The 22,182-nt window shown below is 44.2% G+C and overlaps 1 protein-coding gene across 1 annotated transcript in view; it reads left to right on the forward strand.

The window, feature by feature from the left end:
• Positions 1-1,079: 1,079 nt before the first annotated feature.
• The window catches only part of cacng2b (calcium channel, voltage-dependent, gamma subunit 2b), a gene marked incomplete at its 3' end in the record, with an annotated part of 75,023 nt that continues 53,920 nt past the window's right edge, over positions 1,080-22,182 (forward strand). The window contains exon 1 of the mRNA XM_084558053.1: positions 1,080-1,296. Coding sequence (XP_084414179.1) covers positions 1,086-1,296 — 211 coding nt within the window. The 5' untranslated portion in view covers positions 1,080-1,085. The remainder of the gene's footprint in view (positions 1,297-22,182) is intronic.

Here is a 22,182-nt window from a genome sequence, read left to right on the forward strand (position 1 = left end):
CCCTGCCTCCCTGCCTGTCTGTCTTGCCTGTCTCCCATCATCCCTCTTGCCACAGAATACATGTGATAGCCCGATTCTCCAGAAACGCTGGAGATGAACCTCCATAACTCCCCCGATTCACCGGGTTACGCCGAGGCAGTCCGATCTCATCGCTGAACTGTGTCATCGTCTCTTGGCTTGGTCTCTGCTTCTTCTTGTTTCTTCATTCGGGGCTGTTTTAAAGAAATCAGGCCGCCAACTGTGTTCGTCTTAACCACGCGCGCCGCCCCCACCCCCCGTGTTCCTTCATCCCTTTTTTCAATATGAATTAATTCACACCGCGTGCATGCACGAGGGCTCGTCCGCGTACAGGTGTGTGTGCGCGTTTGTGTGTGTGGGTGAAAGTTTTAAGTCCTGAGCGCGTGTGTGCGAGCCGGAGAATGACAGTGTAGGCTGCGTGCTACGTTCCTGTGTGGGTGCTGCAGAAACCAAGCGCTACGTGCACATCATTCCATACGTCCCCCGTTGTAGCTGTGAGGATTGTAATACATGCGGCTGCTTTAGTCGGCACGGAGAGTCCAAATCAGGCCCGGAAGGAGCGGAGAAGCCGAGCAAAGTCCTCCATCTTCTCGTTAGCTCGGCCTTTTTTCAGAGTTTGATGTTTAGAGGCCTTCCAACTCAACAAAGTAGGCCTAGAACCCAGACCAGGTCTCTTGTGGGATCTGCCAGAAGCCTGTGTTTTTAGGTCAACATCTTTTTTTTTAGGCGGCTAGGATTTAGAAAGCTTCTTAGCTGAGCTGATTCTGTCGTCCTCGCCAGAGTCCCTCTGACCCGTCCGTCGGGTTGAGCGGCCGCGAGCCCACCTCAACCCTCCACCGCGAACTCAATTTTCACCTCTTAGCCGGCCCCCCCGCCCAAAACCAACCATACGATTTCCCCCGAGCTCCCCGAACTCCCCCGCCCCCCCAGCGGCCCCCCGCTACCGCCGCCCGCCCGACGCCGCCCACCCCCCGTTTTCCGAGCTGGCGTGGCGACGCAAACTCACAAATATTTACTTCCTGTACATCAAGAGGAAAGGGGGCCCCCCTTTCGTGGAATGCGGCAACATGGGCGTGTTTGACCGCGGAGTTCAGATGCTGCTGACCACGGTGGGGGCCTTTGCTGCCTTCAGCCTCATGACCATCGCCGTGGGGACAGACTACTGGCTGTACTCGCGCGGCGTCTGCAAGATCAAGAGCACCAACGAGAACGAGACCAGCAAGAAGAACGAGGAGGTGATGACGCACTCCGGCCTCTGGAGGACCTGCTGCCTGGAAGGTGAGTCGGAGACGCCGGACGGGGGTGAGGGGGGGTATATCCGTGTGTGAGGCGTGCACGATACACCGACGACACACAAGCAGGCACACAAGCAGATCGATCCCTACATGCCCACACACACACGGTTCTGCATTTGCACTCACATGCCTACACATACGCTCACATGCCCACACTGTTCTGTATGTACTCTGCATCCTATTCCTCACATCACATACGAACACACTCTTCTGCTTCCATTATCTATCTATCTATGATCAGTTCCTTTAACCTACGACACCGTGCTTCTTTTGTGTGTTTTGTGTGATTTGCACAACACGTTCGCCAAATGGTTGCATCCTCTCATCCGGGCTCTGGGCCGTCCTTTTGGTTCCGTCACGGACCAACGCGCAGAGCGGCCTTTTAGTCGTCCCCAGCAGAGTGCAGACCGGCCCGCTTGGCATGAACCGACAGGCCGCACATGGTCCGCGACCAGGTGTTGCGACCAACTCGCGCAGCATGCCCCCCCGCCCTCCCCTTCCCCCCGCCAGTCCTGCGCTGAGAGCGTGACTGTTGACACTCCGCCGGAGAAAGAAAAGAAAGAAGGAGTGTTGTAAGAATTAGCGAGCGTATCTTCACGAGCGCGTTTCTTGTGTAGAGAGAGTAATCTAAGTAATCCTTCCCTGATCACACCGGGCTTTAGGCGCCGCAACCTGTAATGACTCACGCAGGAAATGGGGATCAGAATCCTTATTCTGGAAATGTCAACATTCGAAGTTGAGACAAAGCCGAGGTTTAGCCAGGTTGAGGCTTTATTTCATTTTGCATTTTTGTCGCCAGTTACTTTACAGTACATGGCAGCATGAGGGTTCTTCACGGTGTCACATATCTGCATTGCTCTTGCGGTGAAGCCAAGTTCCTACCCATGGTATGTTAAGACTGTTGAGATGTGAACTTGGACTGGACGCTGGGATGTGTTTCAGGACGGATCGGCGAATGCGGATTCTGTTTTCTGATAGAGGACGGACGGTAACGGGCAGATTAACGTGGGTTCTGTCCACTCTAAGGTGCAGGATTGTGGAAACGCTTCTGCCGCCTGACTGCACCGCGTACAGTCTTGTCAGAGGCCTCAATCTGAAGCAGGCATTGAGGTACAAATTTCGTACAAAAGAGATACAAGGCTTGTTTGAGCTTTCTGGACGGTTGCATCACCGCGTTTGAAGTGGTGGTTGTAAAGGGGCGAAAAAAGAAAGAAAGAAAAAAAATAAACGGCAGCACGGAGGATGTTAGGGAGCCGAGGTGGAAAGAAAGCCGGTTTAATTGCGGCACGGAGCACTCTTTCAAAACATGAAATGAAATAGAAGTGCGGACAAAGAAAAACTGCTGGTTGAGAGAGAAAGATAGAGAGAGAGGAGAGAGGAGAGGGAGAGGCACACATACAAATGAAAGCATATTCAAAAAGCAAAGTCTTCTTCATCTTGAAGTGTGAGTGTGTTTGTGCTCAGACGAGAAGAAAAACTGTGAAGCGTCTCTTTACGTGCAAAAGCAAATCCATCTTCATTCTGCATCCCGCATTCACCTGGTTCACGGGACGAAGCCGCGCGCCGAATGACACAGATTTGTGGCGTTTGTCAGATGTCTCCCAGGATTCCCTTCGGTCTTCTTTCTGTATGAGCGAGATTGCCGCATGACTAGCTTGCAGTCCAGACTTCATGTGTGGGATCTGGACGTGGAACGGCAACGGGAGCAAAGCGGTGCATGCACACCGACTGCCATTTTGGCACTGTAAACACCTCAGATCAATGAATGACAGGTTGCCGATGTAAAACTTTCTCTGCAGTTTCATGTTCGTCACAATAAGCACCTACCTATTACTCATGCACTGTGTGTGTGTGTTTGTGTACACTCATGAGTTTCCGGTTACGGTGTAGACGCCGCGACATGACATTGTCGCTTTGGTCGAACCGTGCAGCCTGATCCCGATCACAGACCTTGTTATTCATGCTCACTTGGACTCAGTGTATCATTAGAGCTGTTAGAAGACAACCTTGTTATGAGCTTGTCACCTCAGCTTATCGGTAATCCTAAAGCTGTAGCACCATGCAGTCTTTTGTGTCCTCGTCTACTCTGCTTGAGTAATGCAGATAATTGTCTTCAATCTTGTGGAAGTGCATCAAAGAGATTTCAGCAGACATCCTGGATTTTCACAACTCTAATGTAATCCATACACAAATGTAGATCGGAAGCGGAAACATATTAGACAAACAGCGGTTTCTAAATAAAAGTGGGATAAAAGTCACAGAGACACCGTACCGAGTTCCTTGTCCCATCACTGTAGCACAACTTTAAAAGCACGCCTTGTTTCTATGCAGGTTACTGCTACAGTGCAGCGTTTACTCTTGGTTACATTTGCCTCCATCGTTTGGTCAAAACGGATTTTAAGCTTCGCCTTTTTCCCCGGCTGCATTTCTACATATTGATCCGTGTATGGGGTGAAAAGGTCAGGGCTTGAGTTGACACTGCGATGTCTTGATCACTCCTTGGTCCTAGCCTCTAAGGCAGAAGAAAAGAACAAATGGCTTTTTTTTTTTTTTTTTACGTGATAGTCTAAAATCTCCAAACTGGCTCGTGATAGTGTTACACAATGGGCTATTTAGAGCTACGTGTTCTGTCTAATAACACAGCAGACCGAGGACTTCACAGGAGAATCTGTGTTTTTGTTTTTCCCACGAGTAAAACAAAGGTTACAGATGTAACCGCGGTTCTGTGATTGAGAAAGGCATCCTGATGTGGTGGACGTGATATTATTAGGGAAGCAGAACGACAATACCCAGTTATGTCCTTTCACCAGCTGCCACAAGAAATTAGCCAACAATTTAAGACCTGAGACCTGAATCCGACAAATATGAATGGTTGAAAACGTTGGCTCGATCGGAAAAGAAAGTGAGTACTCATCTGAAAAGTTGACGCTCAAGTGAAAGATCGACTTACTGCCATACAGACACCGGAGAAGTGAAACTGCTAATCAGTTACACGGCTACCGCCATAGGCACCGACGCGCTAATGCCTGCCTCGTACAACCTGTGCAGGAAGGCTGTGAAAAGGAGACGACTGCTTGGGTGTCAGACTCCCTCGCAGACAATGCTGAGCTTTAGTTTTGCTCTCGAAAAAAGTGAACACGGATCTGCTCCCGTAGTGCACTTTGTGGCTGCGAAACAGAAAGCAACTTGTTTCACACCGCTGTTTTTTTTTTTTCCTCTAATCCATCCAGCGCAGGTGCGATCAAAGCTAATAGTGATCGGCCACGTGTCCGCATTATGTAATCCCTTTCAGATTGCGTCAATAAATGTATTTCTGCGAGTCTGAAGCCGCTAACGCTGACCGTTTGCGACTGCCAGGACAAAATGTGTTTATTTTAAAGAGGGAAAACATAAAATCTTGGCAGAAATCGCGGAATTGTGTCAAATCACCGACACATTTTGTCGATGTGAGTTCAGCCACGCCAACTCACTGCATGTGATATGCTTATTTTCCTCGCTAAGTGGCTTTACTTTTCACACTCTAAGCTTCCTCAATGTCCTTGGCACCCGAGATTTGAAACGGTTAAGAGCAGAGTGGAATCTGAGAGAGAGAGAGAGAGGGAGAGAGATGTGTGCTTCGCCTTCAGAGCTACAGTTGCTTTATAGCTTTGTGGCGCAGAGAAGAGAATGAGAGGGAGGAAGAGAGAAAAAAAAATTGGGAGGTGTTGAGAAAGAGGAGGAAAAAAAAGAAACGGGAAAAAAAAAAAAAGAACAAGAGAGAGAAAGAGCAGGCAGCTCTGGTTTGCTGTCACACCCCCTCAGGCATCCTGTGCTATCTTTAACACACAGGCCCACGTTCTATCTAACCTATCTTGCCCCAGCTTTTAACACAATACGTCACAGTGTACGATTTTATTTTCGGTGCCCGAGACATGATGTAGCAGATTTCCAGATTTCGCCACCGTGACACGTTAGCGTTACAAAAAAGAGACGATCCCACGTGACGGCGGCCTCTCCTGCTGAGCCCTCACTTCTGTGTTTTACGGATTTCGATTGCGGCCTCTGCTTTAATTCTTAGGCCTTTGTACGAATCTACTGTGAGAAGAGAGTCTCCGTGTGTGAAGCCGGCTGTCTGAGGGCCGGAGTGCATTAGGGCGATGACATTAATTATGCTAATAGCCAACAGCTCTGGTAGCTTTTGCCGCGCCGATCGTCAACAGAGCCTCACCGCGTGCGCTGCCTCTTTATCTAAAGCTCCTGCGAGTGATACGCCTGTATAGGGAGTAACTAATTACATGGAATCAGATTACAAGAAGAAAAAAAAATTATATAATCTGCTGCTGCAAAAAATATAAACGCAGACCACCTCCTTATCTAAAGCTGCAGTAAGTGGTTCAGTGGATAGGGAGCACAAATGGCATGTAATCTGATTACTGGAGTGATCTGATTGGGAAAAGTAAAAAAAAAAAAATATCATGATCTTTCATGCCAAGCACATCGGGGAGTTGTTGTAGATTAGGGATGACAACTAGGAAGCGGGAAAAGTGTGAAATACTGATGTTTTATCGTACAACTGGATGCTGCCGGATGCGGAACAGGAAAGGGTGATTACGAGCGGAATTAATCAAAAGTCACGGGATTATGTGGTGATCTGGAATCTGAAGCATGCCAGATAGCAAAATACGACAATTACAGACAGATTGAATGATGATTTCAGTCAACTTTGCCGGATTTATGGCCTGAGTCAGTATCTAGAGCTAGGTGAGAACACGGATCTAATGTGGTTATTGTCATGTGTTTCTTGGATACTTGGGATTGGGACTGGGGCAAATATGAGGACTTTCATGCCAAACACATCAGGGAATTGTTGTAGATTAGGAAAACACACAACCAGGAAACACAGAAAGTGTGAAATAATGATGTTTTATTGTACAACTGGATGCTGGATGTGGAACAGGAAAGGGTAATTACAAGCGGATTTAATCAAAAGTCATGGGATTATGTGTGATCTGGGATCTGTGGCATCCCAGATAGCAAAATATTACAATTACAGACAGATTAAATGATGATTTCAGTCAACTTTCTTTGGATTTACAGCCTGTGCCAGTCTCTACAGCTAGGTGAGGACACGGATCTCGTGGGACTTGGATAAATATTCTAATGTCCTGTCACGATTTAACCAGTCTGAGACTTACCTAAGATTCTTATATGTTACTCTACAGAGCTTTAAATAAACCTTCTTCCAACATGTCCTTGCCTTGTGCTCAGTATATGGGTTTAGGTCAAAAGAAACTTGGGTTTACTTAAGTGGAACACAAGTCAGGGAGTAATTAATAGCTCCTGGTTTTAGACTTTGACAAATCTGTTGAGACTGTCCAGCCATGCATTACATGATTTATCAAACTTATTTTAAGGAGAGCAAATGTCATAGTCCCCTTTATTAGGATGCTAAAACACGCAACACGCTATTTGTGATGCACGACAGAGGGCTGCCGGGTAAGGAGACGGGAGCCGTTGTTGTGCCTCTGCACCGAGGCTTGCAAACAGTCAGCATCCAGCAGCGCTTTGTGGGCGGGCTGTTGTTGATACTGTAATAGAAGTGACTGACAGGTCAAGGCAGCTGTCAAGCCTCAGCCGTCAGCACGTCGCAACCAGCCCAGCTCTGAGAAATACTCCTCAACAAAGCAACAAAAAGCTATCTGGAAGTATTTTTAGCTTTATAACTTATTTAAAGAAAATGTCATTTTTTTTCTTTTTGCTTACACACCAAACACTGTCATAAGCCACACTATCAGTTGTTTCTCCAAAAGTTCATAGATGTTCTAGGAAAATACTTTCAAAATAATAGTACATTATTTTTAATGTCTTTAAAAATATTGTATATGAGCATTGCCATACCTCTCCAGCAAAGTGCTGCAAGTGTGTAATTACTATTACTAGAGGTACTGCCTTGTGTATTTTCTCATATTATTCTACCGCTACGTATTTATTTAGTGTTATTATTTCAGGAGGCAATCATATTTTATAAAGCTGTAAACCTTATTTGACTTTTGAGCTGATGAAAGAAGGAATGTCAACATAATCAAGTTTTGGTTTGGCTTTTTGTCCATTAAAGGTACAGTGCGTAACTTTTGCGTCCCCCTTGTGGCAGTGAGCGCAATTACACCAACACGCTAAATGCATGACATATGCCTACAGTACCGCAGTCCCTTCTATTATTTTCACGCTCCTCTTGCCTCTTGCCATTGCTATGTTTTTTATTACACTGTGATCTTTCTCCTGAAGGTAGAGTTTCTTTTTTTCTAGTTAAAACATCTGAAACTTTTCTTGGATTTTTCCTATGTTCTGTTTTTTTGACATAATTTTGTTTTCGCTGCCCTCGTTTGAGAGTACTCGCAGCTTGTTCTTGACACATCATTCAGACAAAACTTTATTGTTGTGTGGTGTCCGACAACTAATCAGGGACTGGTCAGATATTGGAAGTGGGCGTGGCTAATGCGGAAAAGCGGAAATGCTAGCCGCCACTCTGTGAAATCCCAGATGCTAATATTCGCAGTGTGACCGCTAATCTCTCCTGGGTAGAGATCTGCATACTGTGTGTGGGTGCATGCTGAATGAACGGCGTGATCCGATGAACATGGTCGTCAAAAGCAACTGGCCGACGTCCAAAAATAATAAGAAAAGTGCCTCTTATCGTCCATCTCCCACATCTCCAACAATGCTTAGCAAATGTAATGTAAGCTGGAGTGGGAGGGACCTATGAGAATTGGGAGTTCGGTACTTTGAGTATCTCGTGAAGTGTAAATGGCCTGGCCAGAACAAACTTTGTTCTTGTTCTTGCTCACGTCGAGAACAAATTTCTTGTTTTTCCTGGAGTATGTAACGAGCTTCACTCAGTTTTTACTGATCACATATTCAGACACAGATTACTGACTCTCTGTTGGTTTGATGTAAAACACATCTCTACCATAGCGCTAGTGAGGGCATATAGACACGGGAGCAGGAGATTTACCTTTGATCAACTCAATTAGCATTGTGTGATCCCGTTTGACAGTTTTCCCCTTTACCTGATTGTTTAAATTGTTTAACTAGGGACTACAAAGCTGCCTTTTCTCTCCCCAGTCTGGTTAAAATGGAGAGAAATTACTCTGATATGCATTCAGTAATACACAGGATAAGATGTTATAATCCCTTGTGCCAAAATCCCAGGCAAAACACATTTAGAGGCCCTGTTCAGCTAAGAGACCCTACCTAACCTATGGTCATATAATATGACAATTAACCTATAATCTACATAAACTAAGTAAAAGCTGCTGGCTTGTAAGCCCATTGAGCAGCATAGTTCAGACATTGTAAAACATTAACTAAACGCTGCTGGCTTGTATGGCCCGCTCAGCAGCTAACCATAGCTACCACGTAACAAGAAGACAACAGCAGTATGCAGCATGTCATTGGGGTTTTCAAGTGGGCACCTCCCTTCACCGATGTTTCGTTAAGTTAGGCCCACGACACCTCGAGAAGGCTTAACAGTGATTTCCAGCGTCCTGGAGTCACCCCCCTCCACACCGCCACTGCACAACCCTGTTTCCCTCACCATTCGATGTCTATCAACAGCTAATATAGTAACTAATAACCACGTAACAAAAACAAATCTACCATGATTCGCCCCGTTGATGCGGACTGAACCACGAGCCAAACAAACAAATCTACCATGATTCGCCCCGTTGATGCGGACTGAACCACTTATATATGAAGAATATAAGAGATATTTTGGGTGTGCAATGGTAAACGGACAATGTTAAACCTCATGTAACACACCTAGACCAGGAAAGATTACATCCCATCCCTTCTCCTTCTGTCCTAATTGTGCACACAGGCAGTACTAAAAGAAGTGTACAGCATATTTGTGCTGGTAACGGCACGCACTTGCACAAAAGTACACACAGTCCCGATGCAATCATCACTCCTTCGCTCGGAGCCCCCACTCGTCTATCCAGCAGCTATCGAGTCTGCTCCAGTTGGATTCGCTCAGTGTGCCTGTCATCCTGGACGGATGGCCCCGCGTCGGTGGTCCAGCTGCGGAGGCCGGCTCCAGAGATCCGGCCTGTCGCGGACCTCCGTGATGGATCTCGCCCCAGGACGGTCTCTCGTTCCGAGGCACAGGCCGGCGCTGCCCTGGAGGCTCCAGCCTTGACAGGTGGAGCTCAGCGGGCCCTAAATGCGGCTATTAATCTCCATCACGGCGGGTTTGAAAGGGAGCGAGGTGTGTGTGACAGGAGATATGTTTCTGGGAATGAGGTGTGAGTGTCTGAGAGTGCACTGTGTGTATGTGTTTGTACCAGCGTTCAATTTGGGCTTTCATCACACTGAAAATCATTCTGCCACTGAGGACATCTGAACCCTTTGAACCTTTTTAAACCATCCCACGTAACCTTAATAATTTCCATCTAAGCAGTGCTAGCCCTGGACCAAAAAAACATAGGGTCCTCTTTTATATAATGCTTTTAAAAATGATCAAGTTTGTGTGAATATTTTTATATTTATCGCATAGGGATAAAAACCTACTCACTCATAGTAGCACTTCTCCTCCTTATTAGATTTAATTAGGTTTCGCTTACCACAAATAAACAAGTGATTATTTTGCTGTTCAGTAATGGTTTTGTTCTTTTTGAACAATGTAGTAAGAGATTTTGAAGACATTTTTGGTCCTATATTCTAAACTCAAGGAGGTTAAAAGTCAAAAGATTAATCCTTTTTTAATTAATTAATTCTTTGGAAAAAGAAAGGATTAAATTTAAAATATCCTTGATGTGTGTTTGCTGGCGTACAGGTATGAGGGTTATCTAGTAACATGCGCTACGGATGTTTGGTATTTGAGAATTACAGTGGCAGGTTAATGACCATGACCTTAAAGGGGAACTACTGTTTTTTACAACCTGGACCTTATTTCTGGCATAAAATACGATCGTTTACTCACCCATATAAGTTTGGTGTCATTTGGAGTCGTTCGGACGATATTTAGATCTGCGTATATCCATATAGTGGGAGTGAATGGGGCACCGAAACGCAGCCTCTAAATAACACGTTATCTGCCGTGAAACTCGTTCATTTCACCAATATTTTGTTATGATACGCTAGTGCTATTCCACGTTGAGTCCCCTAGTTCCCCTTTAAGCTTGACTGAATATCGTGACACTTCTAAAATGAGTATAGATGGTGAAATGATCTGCAGAAGAAAAGCTTGAGTCTTAAATTTAAATGTAAAATATACACGGCTGAAGAAGGCTAGTCCTTGTGTTGTATGTTTTCCTCGTAAATATCTGATAGAATTTTTACTCCTTGCTTTCTATACTGTTTTAGTTAATATTTTGTTTTATTCTATTTTTACCGTAGACGCAATAAATATACATATATAACCAGTAAGATTTGTGTAACTTTTCTGTTTTATAACACACCTATGGTTGTGGATCTGTTTTTTTGTGTTCTTATTTTTATTATATTTGTGTTTTTTAATTAGTTTTCATTTATTAATGAGTTTAGTTTCTGTTCACAGAGTGGCTTTGCCCCTTTCAGTTTAGTTTTAGTTGAGTTTTAATTAGGTTCTGTATTAGTTTTAGATTTTATTGTAATTTAATATAAATACCCTACATATTTTATACATATACAACATATATATGTTCAGAACTGCAATACAAACACAATGTCTTGTAAAGGCAGACAAACCAGGCTCAGTATTCACCAGTGCCTTGTCATGCTTGATAAATTGCCAAATCTTACCAAATTGAAAAAGAATGAAACCAAAGACACATCTTGAATATTTCAAATTCACGTTATTTATGTTTGTAAGTCCACAATATTGCTTCCATTATTCATTTTCCTTCCAAATTCTAGTTTGTCAGTTCAGTAAAATGTTTTTTTCCACACCCAGTATCAGAAAACATCAATTTGATTCAGTGGGCATGTTTTTATAGTGCACATCATTGATAATCTAATCCCCCAATAACCTGTCTCTTGTGAACTAATGAATGCAGTCACTATACTACTATTTGTAGCAGCTCTCTTTCATGGCATCAGCATGTATCTATGGCCACATGACGGCGCGTAACTATGGCGATGCGGCGCTCTGTCGGCAGCACAAGGACGACTGTCAAACAGGCATCACGGCCTCTCAATCAAAGACACTGGTCTCACACGCCACCTGGGACTGACACACACTCCGCTCTGCACCATGGGAGGGACATCAATCACACACACAGACCTCATTTAGATAGATAGATAAAAACCATCTAAGCTCTACATATGCCGCTATACAGGTCCAGATCTGGATCCAGGTCCGGTAAAAAGTCCAAAGTGAAAGACACCTCCGGAGGTAGAGGAGGACAGAAATGACAACGAGCCAGGATCCAGTGGGACTTCCAGATACAGACTGACAAGGTGGTGATGACTAACCAACCAGACAGTGTAGTGGTGGGCAAACAGCAGAAGTGATAGATGCAGCAATCCTGAGTGATAGCAACAGTGTTGGGATAAAGGAACAGAGGAACTAGGAAATATGTGGAAGGTGAAGGCAACAATGGTTTCTGTGGTGATCAGAAGACTTGAGGCTTTGACCCTCAAACTGAGAGAGGGGATCTATTAGATTCAAGGAACAACGTCCAAGATGCAGTTCTAGGAACAGCTGAGATACTGCACAGGACTCTCCTTTTCTTGAATGAAAAAACACCACCCATATACACCCATCAGGCATAACATTATGACCACTGACAGGAGAAGTAAATGCCATTTGCAATCTTGTGACAATTCAATGTTCTGCTGGGAAACTTTTGGACCTGGCATTCATTCATGTGGATGTTACTTAGACATGTAGCACCCAACATGAAGAACAGCACAAGGTGTTGACCTGGCCTCCAAATTCACTAGATCCCAAACTGATCAAGTATCTGTGGGATGATCCACAGAGGTCCCTCCCCTCAACTCATAGGATCCAAAGGCCCCCCACTAACAATATCCTGTGTACAGACACCACAGGACACCCTCAGAAGGTCCATGTCCATTATCAGAAGAGTCACAACTATTTTGGAGGCTGTTGTTTTTCGATATTTTGAATCTGAATCTGTGTAAATCTTAATCTATGGTATGTTGAATCTGTACACCGGGCATCAAACGCTTCTAGTGTAAAGGGTTTACTTTTGTTTCAAGCACCATAAAATCCTTGCCACTCCTCGACGACTCAGTTTTTCTCTCTTATTGCAAACGCTGTCACCAGAATAGGTGTGCAGGTTCAGATGACTGATAAAAAAAATAAAAAAAAAAGAGAGAAAAGAACATGTGATAAATCCACACGTGGTGCGCAATCACATTTAATCTCGAAATTGCTTTTGGAAGCTGCTGCAACGTCTCCAGCGGTGTGTTTGTTCTGCTGCAGACGCTGAAGTGTTTCGCTAACAGGATTATGCAACAGGGCAGAGCTGTTAGCGGTATGTGGTGTGACAGAAGGCAAGTGTGCCGGAGTGGTATATATACAGTATGTGCAGCGGTAGCCACTGACTGACTATCATGCTCAGTAATCCTTCCATCTGATGGTTCGTACATTGCTGAAAGAGATGGTCAGAATGAAGGTTTTAGGCTGTATTATAAAAGGTTAAGAGTCAAAGCTACTGATAATGACAAATGCAGCGCTTGTTGGGTTTGGAATTTAAATAGTTTGGAAGCTGTCTCCTCATTTTGATGTCTTGTCTTTTATATTTATTTTATAAATAAGTGCATTGTTCTAGCTTGAATCTTCCCTATCCGCAAGATGTTTTGGGGGGAAATCCTAAGGCTGTTGCATACACAAGAATAGAGAAGTTCGTTTTCTCGAGGTGGCAAGAACAAGAACAAAGTTCGTTCTGGCCAAGTCATTTATACTTCACGAGAAACTCAAGTGCGTGTCGTTCCTCTACGACGAGGTGATGGGATTGATTTCCTCCCGCCGTGGTGGAATGATTTGTACGCATCGTTTAGCCTTTTTTCGCAAATTTGTCGCAAAGGTATCTCCATCTTTTGTGACAGACGCACTCGGACAATGTCACTTTTCACGAATTATTAGCCATTTGTGCGTCTTTGTATTTCTTACAAGATGTATCGTACAGGTTCTCATATTTTCTAACCGTCTCGTCCAGATGATCCTCACAAACGATCCATTGCACAACCGGAAAAAGGCGGGAATGACGACACTTCCGCTTTTTCCTGCATAAACCATACCCACATCCAAGTTTCTGACCAATCACAGAATAGTTGTTGGACGCCACACGAGAAGAAAGTTCCGCCCAGATGACATGTCGAGAACAGGCTGCAAAAAAAAAATAAAAGAGAATGACGTCATTCTCTTCTTGCAGAACTGGGAAGAGAGAACACATTTCTCTGTTCTTGCAGAGCATGAGAATTGGGAACTGATTATGTTGCAGCAAAGATGTGCTGAGCCAATCAAATAATTTGGGTGGGTTTTATGCAGTGATGGACACTGATTGCATGCAGAGGTATTTTTATTCTCTATACTGGTCGAAACACGCCCCAAAATGAAATCCAAATTAAGTATTACCAGACTGCATGTCGCTACTCTAGGACAGCATTCTCCTCTTGGAACATGGTTGTTTGTTCCCCGTAGACATTATGAAAAAATAATTTTAGACTTGCAGAATGAGAGTTTTATAAACTTGTGTTTGTACATATGGTCCAACATTGTACAGCCCGGGATCATGTGCCGTATTTTAACATGTGTCTGTGGGTGTCACAGAGTTCAAAGAAGCAGTGACACAAATTTTCTCTGTACCTGCTCAGTGTTAAAGGTGATGTACCAGGACACACAGCTTCCTCATTCATACAATAAAAAAGCACGTCTGTCATATTAAATTAGATTATATTTAGATTAGATTCAATTTTATTGTCACTGCATATAGTACAGGTACATACACAACGACATGAAAATAATAGGGAACAGGCTGTGACTATTGTATTAAATAAGTTAGTGTTTTACAGTAATAGTATATATAAAAAGAACAATTGTAATACTAATATTAATATATAGGTCACTATATGCCATATGATCCTTTAGTATACCCACACATGCATCCACATACACATGCACATAAATACATTCATACATACATATATAAACATAAATACACACATGTATATCCCGTATTTACATAATATCTACAGTGTATATGTGCACAAAAATTTTTTTCCTTTTAAAGATATGACATCTTAAAAATTATTAACACAAATAAGAACATTTACAATTTTAAAAGATATGTCAGCGTTGTTGACGCTATTTGTGTTAATATAGTACCACCTCTCAGTGCGTGTGTGCCACTTTCATTGTATAACAATGATTTCCTCCACAATAGCACTAAGTCATGTGCTGCGTTTCACAGCAGAGTCCGGCGTCTCGCTAGTAACAGCGTGTCACGTTCTTTGTTTTACAGTATAGTAGGTTGAGTGTGGCGTAGCGGAGAGCTGTTGGCACCTCCACACAGTCTGTTTAACGCCTGGTGGGAGAGGTGCTGACAGGCCGACTGCTCCCTAATCCTACAGGCATCGGGAGCCAAAGGGAATGCCCAGCGAGCTCAGCGTGCCGTTGTGTATGTGTGAGGCGTGAGGAGTACGTATGAAGAGCTTCCATAGATGGACACACTTCTGGGGTCACTGAGACGCAGAGTACTGTGTTTTCCCTCGAACACACACACACACACACACACACACACGAGCCGTGTTTGTGTCGGCTTGATGGATGCCACCGGGGCACGTGACCCGGCCCGCCATCAGTCACAGCAGAGCGACGGCTCGACCGAGCTGCTCTCAGCGCGAACGCAGGGCAAAGGCGCTGTGGAGTTTGTGTTCGTTGTAACATATGGTCAAACCGATGGAGTAACAATGCTGTCATCTGTAAGCCACATGACTCATAAATGTCTGTGTGTGTATGCGTGTGTGTGTGTGCGTCTCACTTGCCGACCGATTAACATGCAAATCGCACACGACACAAACGCATTTAGCTCTCGTGCACAAACTGAAAATCACTCAAACCTATGTTTTGTAATTACGTCCTCGGTTACACGCCCGGGGTGAGTAATGGTAGACCTGACTACTGCTCAAGTCATCTGTTACGGAACCAAGTGAGAACCGGGAACCCTTGGGTTCTGCGCGTGCACTTTAAAACGCTTGCGCAACATCCAAAGCGACCTCGGTTGCAGAATCTCGCTTCACACGAAAAACAATCAATTATTCAATAACTTCAAGTTTTTACCTGCCTCTACTGATCACCAGTGCCATTAGTCCCAGAGAGCTGAAGGGCTGTGGTCAGTTCAGACGTGTCTGCAATAACATCAGGGAACAGAGAAGTGAAGGCTGTATTAGAGTTTATACAGCAGTGATCAGATATAACATTATGACCTAATATTGTGTAGGTCTCCCGTGTGCCTCCAAAACAGATGTGACTCATCAGAGAATGGACATGGGCCTTCTGAGGGTGTCCTGTGGTGTCTGGCAACAGAATGTTGTTGAAGCTGTTCTTCTTCATTAGAAGCGAGTAGTTTGTTCTCTCTCCTAGGGCTGCGAGAACAAGAACAAAACTTCGTTCTGGCCAGGTAATTTATACTTTGCAAGAAACTCAAGGAAGTCCTCCACTGCAGCATACGTCACACGCACTAAGCATTGTTGGAGATGCACCAGATGGACGATGGGAGGCAATTTTCTTATTATTTTCGGATGTCGGGTGGTCGTTCTGACGGCTGTGTCTGTCGGATCAAGGCATTCATTCAGAATGCACCCACACGCAGTATGCCTACCTCTACCCAGGTGTGATTAGCGGTCACACTGCAAATATTAGCATCTGGGAGCTCACAGAGCAGGGACACCACGCGAGAAAAAAGTTCTGCCCAGTTGATATGTCGAGAACGAGTTGCGAGAACAAATTGACATCATTTTACTCCACTTCAGTATCGAACAACCTTTAGTGGGTGACCGTTGGGTCCTGTGAGGGGCCTCTGTGGAACAGCCCACAGATACTTGATCAGTTTGGGATCTTGTGATTTTGGAGGCCAGGTCAACACCTTGTGCTGTTCTTCATGTTTTTTTTTAATTGTTCCTAAACCGTTTTGTGTGTGTGTCTGTGTCAGGCTGCATCCTGCTGGGGATGTCTGCTGTCATCAAGGAGTGTCATTACTTTGAGGTGGGGGTGCCTGGTCTGGTCTAGGTGGGTGCTACATGTCTAGTAACATCCACACGAATGAATGCCAGGTCCAAACGTTTCCCTGCAGAACACTGAATTGTCATTAGATGGTCAATGTCAGTGGTCATAATGTTATGGCTGATCGGTGTATGTTAAACTCAAGAAGGGCTCAGTTTCTAACGACAGATGCAGCAGCTGTAGATGCTGGTTTGTCTTGGAATATGCAAAATAAATGATACTGGATCTCTGAAAATACACGTAGTATATTTATAATATGTGTTACATGTTCTTTTAATGTGTTTTGTGCAGAGTTTACTGTTTCCGACTGTGTATTCATACACTATGCATGCATGTTCCGCTGAGAACAGGATGTCTCTGCCTCCACTTTTCATCAAAGAGGTCGGAGAGCCAAACTTAGAAAGTATAAGAATACAGTGTACAATCTAGAGCTGCATAGTCATGACCTCAGTGTCGTTGAAATGCACAAATACTTAGTAACATTATCAAACCACGACTTCTCTACATTATCAAACAAATTATAACACATTCATATATTTTGGCCAGGTTGGCGGTCGCACTGTATAAAATGTTCCACCAGATATAGACGCACACTCACACGTACGAAGTAAACAGTCTGCTCCAAAGCTGTAAGATGACACTCGTGCAGTTGCAGACGCACTTTCACGGGATACAGTCCGGGACATTAGCCATCCGGGACATCCTTACACCATCTGGCCGGACACCAAAGATACCCCATAACGCTGCGTAGTTTCGCCGCGGTGATTCAGAATGTGTGAGGATGACGTGACGTTTGGACATACTGTAAGTGTGAGTGAGAACGTAAGGAAACGGCCTAGATCTCGTCGCAGGCCTTTTTGGTTTGGCTGCAGTTTCTGTTGCCTTGAAATGAGATCGAACCTGGTTTTATTTGGATGTTTCCAGCTGGTGACTGAAAGGGTTTCTTATAACAAGGTAATTTCAAGGCAGTTGCAGGGTTTTAGATTACATCAGATTACATTACAGAGCCTTTATTGTCCCAATTTGGGCAATCTGATCTGCAACAGCAGTCGACAACCACATTCATACCATAAAACAGTACAGTACAGCACATAGGAACACAGATATAAATAATAAATGTCATCAGGTGAGTTATCATGACCTAAAGCTGCCTAAAGCTTATTTAGAAACCCTACCGCTGTTTGATTTGGCCCTTTTTAGGGAAGGTGTACCTCTTTCCAGACAGCGAAAGTCAAAACTCAAAGCATACAGAGGGTGACGTGGGTCGGCTAAGATGACCTTTGCCCTCTAAGTTCGGCAATGCTCCCCAGCCGATTTTTATTGGTGATGCTAAGGTTCCCGTACCAGCAAATCACTGCAAAAGTTAGGATTGACTCAATAAAGGATAAAAAAAAGTGATCTGTCAACCTTAAAATCCCTCAGCTTCCTTAAAAAGAACAGTCTCTGGTTGGCTTTTCTTGAAGATATAGTCCGTGTTGGCCTCAAAAGTCAGTTTGTCATCCAAGATGGTGCCCAGATACTTGTACTGGCTTACAATCTCCGCAGCTGTACCATTAATGAAAGTGGGTTTTGGGACAGTTGGATTTTTTAGTAAAGTAAAAAAGGGTTAGGGTTAGAGTTATTGCACCATCCAATGAGATTGTCTATCACAGGGAAGTGCCCTTCTCCCTGGTCCTGCAGGAGGCCGACAATAACCGAAGCATCTGCAAACTTTACTTTATTTAATGCACACAGTAACAAAAACGTATAAGTACCACTTTGACTGTAACCAGCGATTCAGAGGAGCGTCCTTAGCTCAGAACAAAACACACAGCTGTGTGATCCGGTGGTCGGCTGCGTGAGAGACACCCAGACGTCGCAGCGGAGCCCATCGAGGCGTCAGGATGTGATTCATCAGATCTTTATGGTCAGTGGAATGAGTTTACAGCTACGCGGCAGATGCGGCTAGCTCACGCTAACTTAATGGTGCAGCGTTAAGCAGGCTGTGATGAACCCCGGCGTCTGAGCTTTATGGGTTTTTTTTTTTTTTTATGATTTGCAGCGCTCTGTAAACGCTCAGTGTGTTTACGTACTGTACGGCGCGGTGTGCATGTGCATGTGTGTTTGTGCAGCTCTTGCACATTTTGTCACTTTGCACCCGTTTGGGTTCAGCTGTTCGTTCGCTATGCTGTATGACTTGTCAGGATTTTTTGCTTAGCGGATTGTTAGTATGATTCATTTCACACGTGAATAAGTTGCCTCGGTTTGTTTGGTGCACTGAGAACGTAATAATACATGGTATCGTTCTGCTTCCGCGCAGACCCCCGGTGCTGTTTGTTTGTTTGTGGCGTGCGCAGCATTTCGCGACGCCACCGTCGAGCCGATTAGAGGAGACAGACAGTAACATCATGTTACAGTTGTCGCTGCTTAAGGTGGATCAAGTCTGAACTGCTTTACATACAGTTTTATATAGCGACGGGACAGCATTTACATCTGAGGGGTTGTCAGATGATTAATGAGGCAGGAGACATGAAAAAAAAAAAGGTTCTGATTCACCAATCTGTTTTCAGTTTTTCTCTGTTCCTTGATTCTTGATGAGATATTAGACTGTTGAATCTTTAAATGCTTGTTATATCATCCGTTATATCAAACCGGCATCTTAAATGTAGCTGAAAAATGTCAAATTAATGAAGTAGAAGGTGCAGTGTTTCCATCTGAAATGTGCTGTCAGCAGAAATACCTGAGTGAATAACACACACGGTACAGAACAGCAACTGACCGGCTTCAACTCGAATATAATTGATGGAGCAAATCTAAATTTCTTTCTGAACTTTAACCGTTTCTTTTCTCATGTGAGACGTATTAAATCCCGTCAGAGTCTGACAACATTTGAATGCAAATTTTGATTTGACGACTTGGTGGATTGGTGGGTTGTTCGGATGCTCTCGAACAAATCGCAGCAGATGCATTTTGGAGTTTTGAGCGTTGACCTTGTAGATCCTGAGCTCATTCTGACAGAATTTCACATTTAAAATGACTTTAGCTGTTTATATTTATAGAACTACGCCATGATTACGCATCATAGTCAACATTTACAGATACTGTGAGTGCTACTGCATACAGTGTACTGTGTGTGGGAAAAAGAAGTTGCATGCATGGGGTTCAGTGTACTGTATTCATGAGAAAAATCAATCTCCTGTGGTCACAACCTTATTGTTAGTTGATGACTTAAGAGATGGTAGATTATAATATGTCTGAAATAAATGTTATGTCATTATACTTTTTTTTTTTTTTTTTTTTTAACACCAATCAGGCACAACATTATGACCACTAACAGGAGAAGTAAATAACTTTGACCATCTTGTGACAATTTGATGTTCTGCTGGGAAACTTTTGGACCTGGCCCCCACCCCCCTACCGAGACCAAACGAGGCACCCCGACCCCATAGCAATGACACTCCTTGATGGCAGCAGGATGCAGCCTGACACAGGCACACACACAAAAACGCTTTAGGAACAACTCAAAAAAAACATGAAGAACAGCACAAGGTGTTGACCTGGCCTCCAAATTTACTAGATCCCAAACTGATCAAGTATCTGCAGGATGATCCACAGAGGCCCCTCCCCTCAACTCATAGGACCCAAAGGCCCCCCACTAAAGGCTGTTAGATACTCAGTGAGAAGTTTGTTCTCACAGCTTGTTCTCAACACATCAACTGGGCAGAACTTTTTTCTCGTGTGGTATCCATCAACTATTCTGTGATTGTTCATAAATTTTAAGTGGACGTGGTTAATGCTGTAGAGTGGAAATGCTAGCTGCCGCTCTGTTAGCTCCCAGATGCTAATATTTGCAGTATGATAGCTAATCACACCTGGGTAGAGATTGGCATACTGTGCGCGGGTGCATGCTGAAAGAACGCCTTGATCCGACAGACACGGTTGTCAAAACGACCGTCCGACATCCGAAAATAATAAGAAAATTGCCTCCCGTCATCCATCTCCCGCATCTCCAACAATGCTTAGCGCGTGTGACGTATGCTGCAGTGGGAGGGGCCTATGAGGACTTCCTTGAGTTTCTCGCGAAGTATAAATTACCTGGCCAGAACAAAGTTTTGTTATTGTACTCACAGCCTTGGAAAGAGAACAAACTTCTCACTTCTCATGGAGAATGTAACAGCTTTAACAGCAATCTGTTGCCAGACACCACAGGACACCCTCACAAGGCCCATGTCCATTCTCTGATGAGTCACAGCTGTTTTGGAGGCGCAAGGGAGACCGACACAATATTAGGAAGGTGGTCATAATGTTATGGCTGATTGATGTATGCCTTCATTGAGCGATTTGTTTGTTGCCTTGCCGCTCGCTCTCCCGTCTTACGGCTGACGCTACCGATTGCTTTTTGTGTACACATCTTCCCGCGTCGTCGTAGCCGGTAGCTCACGAGTCCCAATGTTAAGGCAGCAGGACTCTGAGCGTGTCTCTGAATAATGATCCGGGGTTAGAAGTGAGTTTGCCAGAGCAGACCTCCGCCACTAATGGCTGTTTCAGTTCACGACGGAGCCTATTCACTATGAAAACGTATTGACATAAATGCGTTCGAACGTGCACCATAAACATTCCCATTCTTCGTCCGGTGCTTCAGCTCTCAGCGTGGTGGAGCTATCAGCGCTAACCCCTAAAGAGTAGAGAGGGCAAGTATGCGCTGATTACTATAATTAGCAGGTGAGTGTTTTCCTGAATTGATCCTTCATATCCTCCAGCCGCTCTGATTGCAGAGCTGCAGCCGTGCAGCGGCAGACACTTGTGTCAGGAAGAAACCGAGCCAGGAGAAATAAAAAAAATATAAAATAAATAAAAAATGGGTCGTTATTCAAATTTAGTTATTTACATGAATTAGCTTCGGGCTGTTCTTTCGCAAAACTGTTACCGTGGCTAATCCGTTGCAGTGGTCTCAGAACTTGTAATGGTTTTAATAGGTGTTAAAAATTCAAGCAAAAAAAACAACTCCAGATAGATAAGATGTCATGGAACAAGATATGTGTTTTCTTTTTAAGGTAGAAGAACATTTTTGGTGCGTTTCGGTTTATAAAGCGCGTAAAACTGTGGATGCATGCAAAAAGAATTCTATCTAAAGTTTAAAAGGACTCGAGGCTGAGCTCTGCTGCACTCATCCGTCCTGCTGGACTGAACTGGAGAGAGACAGAGAGAGAGAGACGTACAGTAAACAGTCTGCAGAGTGAATCAGTCACTGACTTTTAACTACTCATTGATCGACCGCAGCTGCTAAACGACCCGGTGAAAGACCGCTGGTTGTGTCGGGGCAGGTGGCGTCGCGTGGCGGTGCGTAAAATGCAACCGTGAGATGGGGGATGTGTTGCTCATCCGTTATTGCCCCGTTCGCTGCGGTTACTGGTCGAATCGTTTCCAGCGCTGTGTCTTGTCCTTTATCATTCACAGTTAAATTAATTTAAATTGACCTTTATTGTGTAAAAACAAAAACAAAAATCATTTCACCTGTAATATGTTTTGAAACAACTTTATTAAACCGACATGTTTCGGCTCTTGGCCTTCATCAAGAAACACATTGGACAATTTAAATAATTTATTAAATAAATGAAAATGATCAATCATGTATGTGTACGTATACATACGCCGATCAGGCATAACATTATGACCACCTTCCTA

This window comes from Chelon labrosus (assembly GCF_963514085.1).
Source record: "Chelon labrosus genome assembly, chromosome: 2".
Classification (NCBI taxonomy): domain Eukaryota; kingdom Metazoa; phylum Chordata; class Actinopteri; order Mugiliformes; family Mugilidae; genus Chelon; species Chelon labrosus.